This window comes from Nerophis lumbriciformis, linkage group LG03 (assembly GCF_033978685.3).
Source record: "Nerophis lumbriciformis linkage group LG03, RoL_Nlum_v2.1, whole genome shotgun sequence".
NCBI lineage: Eukaryota > Metazoa > Chordata > Actinopteri > Syngnathiformes > Syngnathidae > Nerophis > Nerophis lumbriciformis.
Genome location: NC_084550.2, coordinates 23553459 through 23557500, shown reverse-complemented (window position 1 = coordinate 23557500; position 4042 = coordinate 23553459). Strand labels below are relative to the sequence as shown.

At 43.7% G+C, this 4042-nt stretch overlaps 1 protein-coding gene across 1 annotated transcript in view; it reads right to left on the bottom strand.

Moving 5' to 3' along the window:
* The window catches only part of casq1a (calsequestrin 1a), a 15276-nt gene extending 14878 nt beyond the window's left edge, over nucleotides 1–398 (bottom strand). The window contains exon 1 of the mRNA XM_061928564.1: nucleotides 31–398. Coding sequence (XP_061784548.1) covers nucleotides 31–267 — 237 coding nt within the window. The 5' untranslated portion in view covers nucleotides 268–398. The remainder of the gene's footprint in view (nucleotides 1–30) is intronic.
* Between the last annotated feature and the right edge of the window lie 3644 nt (nucleotides 399–4042).

Here is a 4042-nt window from a genome sequence, read left to right as displayed (position 1 = left end):
TTAAGTCACTTTACAAGTCTGAGAACTTACCTCAAGGGACAATTCCTCGATCTCAAACTGCCTCTGGGCGACGCGGCTGGTTCCGGGATGGTCGTGGTAGTAGACCACCATGACGTCATACTTCTTCATCACGGACTTATAGTTCTTCACGTTGAGGTCGTGGACCCTGTCCTTGCCGTCAAACTCGGGAAAGTCCAAGCTGTCCTTGCCCGTAGAGATCCCGGCAAAGGACAACAAGACCGCCGCCAGCACCCAGGTCCACTTCATGGCTCCTCTCTGAGGGAATTCTCGGGGGGAAAAAAATGGGTAGTTTCAGATCGTACGCAAAAGTATTAAGTATGAGGAGCCCCTTCCAACCCGCGTCACCCAGGAGAGAGCAAGACCTAGTCCTGCGTCCACCTTGTTAAAAAGCCCACATGGGTCACTGGTATTGGGGCACAGGGCGTGAGAGGGGCTGAGCTATGTGGGGAAAGATGAGGCGGGGGTCTGGGCGGTTGCCGGGAGACGGCTTTGTGTGGAGGTGTGTGTTTCCCACATGGGTGGGGTGAGGACATTCAAAGAAATGATTTCAAAACTTTCACGTCGTGCAAAATTCAGCATCTAATGAAAAAAAATTGGGACTTGGTGGGCACCAATTCTTTGTTTTCCCAAATTCCCACTTTTCTCCCAGTTTCCAGCACTTTTTCCCATTCAGAATAAAATAGGCAATTTTTCAAAGATCCCACATTTCTCAGCCGATTTCAACCATTCTACCATCAAGACATTCCACTTATCCTAAACATTCAAACTAAAAAATGTTCCCGCTTCCAAAAATTCACGTTTTTTTTTTTTTAACGAAATTCCAACTTTTTTGTTTGAAGAGAAGTGAATTATATTTATATAGCGCTTTTCTCTAGTGACTCAAAGCGCTTTTACATAGTGAAACCTAGAGATGTCCGATAATATCGGGCTGCCGATATTATCGGCCGATAAATGCTTTAAAATGGAATATTGGAAAGTATCGGTATCGGTTCGGAAATGATCGGTATCGGTTTCAAAAATTTAAATGTATGATTTTTTAAAACGCCGCTGTGTGCACGGACGTAGGGAGAAGTTCAGAGCACCGATAAACCTTAAAGGCACTGCCTTTGCGTGCTGGCCCAATCACATAATATCTACGGCTTTTCACACACACAAGTGAATGCAAAGCATACTTGGTCAAAAGCCATACAGGTCACACTGAGGGTGGCCGTATAAACAACTTTAACACTGTTACAAATATGCGCCACACTGTGAACCCACACCAAACAAGAATGACAAACACATTTCGGGAGAACATCCGCACCGTAACACAACATAAACACAACAGAACAAATACCCAGAATCCCTTGCAGCACTAACTCTTCCGGGACACTACAATATACACCCCCCGGATTCGCACCTCCGGGTTCCTCGGACCACCAATGACGGACATGACAGGCTCATTTGTAGTGGAGAACAATTATTTATTTTTCAATAAGTCTCCGTCTCGCTCTCGCTTTCGCTCGTGCTCGGGCTTGGGTTCTCTCTCGATCATCAACTCCAACTTCTCCCACCACGTCCTTCTCGGCTGCTGCCCTTTTGTAGAGTGACAGGTGATCAGACAACTGCGCCCAGGTGGGCCATCTACGCACCTGTCGCCGATCTCGGAGCCGGCCCCGGCACACCCCGCCTCGCTGCAGGGCTGCAGGCCACGCCTCCTCACAGTCTCGTTCTGCATAGCCTTCCCTAAGCTTCAATGCCTTTTCTTAAAGGCACTCACCTTTTGTTTATTTTTGGTTTAAGCATTAGACATCTTTTTTACCTGCACACTGCCTCCCGCTGTTTCCGACATCTACAAAGCAATTAGCTACGGGCTGCCACCTACTGATATGGAAGAGTATTACACGGTTACTCTGCCGAGCTCTAGACAGCACCGACACTCAACAACAACACATCATTTGCAGACTGTAATTACTGCTTTGCAAAAACTATTTTTTACCCAAAAAATATTTTTAACCCAAATAGGTGAAATTAGATAATATCCCACGGCACAACAAACTGTATCTCTAGTGCCGCAGCACAGTGGTTGAAAAACACTGACCTAGCTCATAACATCACAATATATATCGTCCTTAGGCCATCTAGAAGAGTTTTTATCCTTCTTCGTGGGGACATTGTTGATTGTCATGTCATATTTAGATGTAAATTGTGGACGCCGTCTTTGCGCCACAGTAAGTCTTTGCTGTCGTCCAGCATTCTGTTTTTGTTTACTTTGTTACCCATTCAGTTTTAGTTTCGTTCTACATAGACTTCCCTAAGCTTCAATGCCTTTTCTTAAAGGCACTCACCTTTTGTTTATTTTTTGTTTTAAGCACTAGACACCTTTTTACCTGCGCCCTGCCTCCCGCTGTTTCCGACATCTACAAAGCAATTAGCTACCGGCTGCCACCTACTGATATGGAAGAGTATTACACGGTTACTCTGCCGAGCTCTAGACACTCAACAACAACACATCATTAGCAGACTATAATTACTGGTTTGCAAAAATTATTTTTTTACCCAAAAAATATTTTTAACCCAAATAGATGAAATTAGATAATCTCCCACGGCACACCAAACTGTATCTCTAGTGCCGCAGCACAGTGGTTGAAAAACACTGACCTAGCTCATAACATCACAATATATATTGTCCTTAGGCCATCTAGAAGAGTTTTTATCCTTCTTTGTGGGGACATTGTTGATTGTCATGTCATGTTCGGATGTAAATTGTGGACGCTGTCTTTGCGCCACAGTAAGTCTTTGCGGTCGTCCAGCATTCTGTTTTTGTTTACTTTGTAGCCCGTTCAGTTTTAGTTTCGTTCTACATAGACTTCCCTAAGCTTCAATGCCTTTTCTTAAAGGCACTCACCTTTTGTTTATGTTTTGGTTTAAGCACTAGACACCTTTTTACCTGCACACTGCCTCCTGCTGTTTCCGACATCTACAAAGCAACTAGCTACCGGCTGCCACCTACTGATATGGAAGAGTATTACACGGTTACTCTGCCGAGCTCTAGACAACAACACATCATTAGCAGACTATAATTACTGGTTTGCAAAAATTATTCTTTTACCCCAAAAATATTTTTAACCCAAAAAATATTTTTAACCCAAATAGATGAAATTAGATAATCTCCCACGGCACACCAAACTGTATCTCTAGTGCCGCAGCACAGTGGTTGAAAAACACTGACCTAGCTCATAACATCACAATATATATCGTCCTTAGGCCATCTAGAAGAGTTTTTATCCTTCTTAGTGGGAACATTGTTGATTGTCATGTCATGTTCAGATATAAATTGTGGACGCAGTCTTTGCTCCACAGTAAGTCTTTGCGGTCGTCCAGCATTCTGTTTTTGTTTACTTTGTTGCCCGTTCAGTTTTAGTTTCGTTCGACATAGACTTCCCTCAGCTTCAATGCCTTTTCTTAAAGGCACTCACCTTTTGTTTATGTTTTGGTTTAAGCACTAGACACCTTTTTACCTTCACACTGCCTCCCGCTGTTTCCGACATCTACAAAGCAATTAGCTACCGGCTGCCACCTACTGATATGGAAGAGTATTACACGGTTACTCTGCCGAGCTCTAGACAACAACACATCATTTGCAGACTATAATTACTGGTTTGCAAAAAATATTTTTTACCCAAATATGTGAAATTAGATAATCTCCCACGGTACACCAGACTGTATCTCACGCCACACTAGTGTGCCGCGGCACAGTGGTTGAAAAACACTGGATTATATGACCGAAATAAACTTATTTCATTCATTCATTCATTTTGCAGGCATACACTTCAGAGTCATACAACTCGGTTAGCGTTTTTAGTTCGACTCGGGCATTTCCCGCGTTCAAACGCGACTTCTCCTGAAAGTGCATATTCTAGTCCGGAGACGCGGTACGGTTCCCCCATATAAAGTGAAGCTGGAAGCTAAAAATAATGGATGCCCGCATGCACCGGGTGTCTTATTTTCTGCCAACAAAACATTAGAAGATTGCACCAGG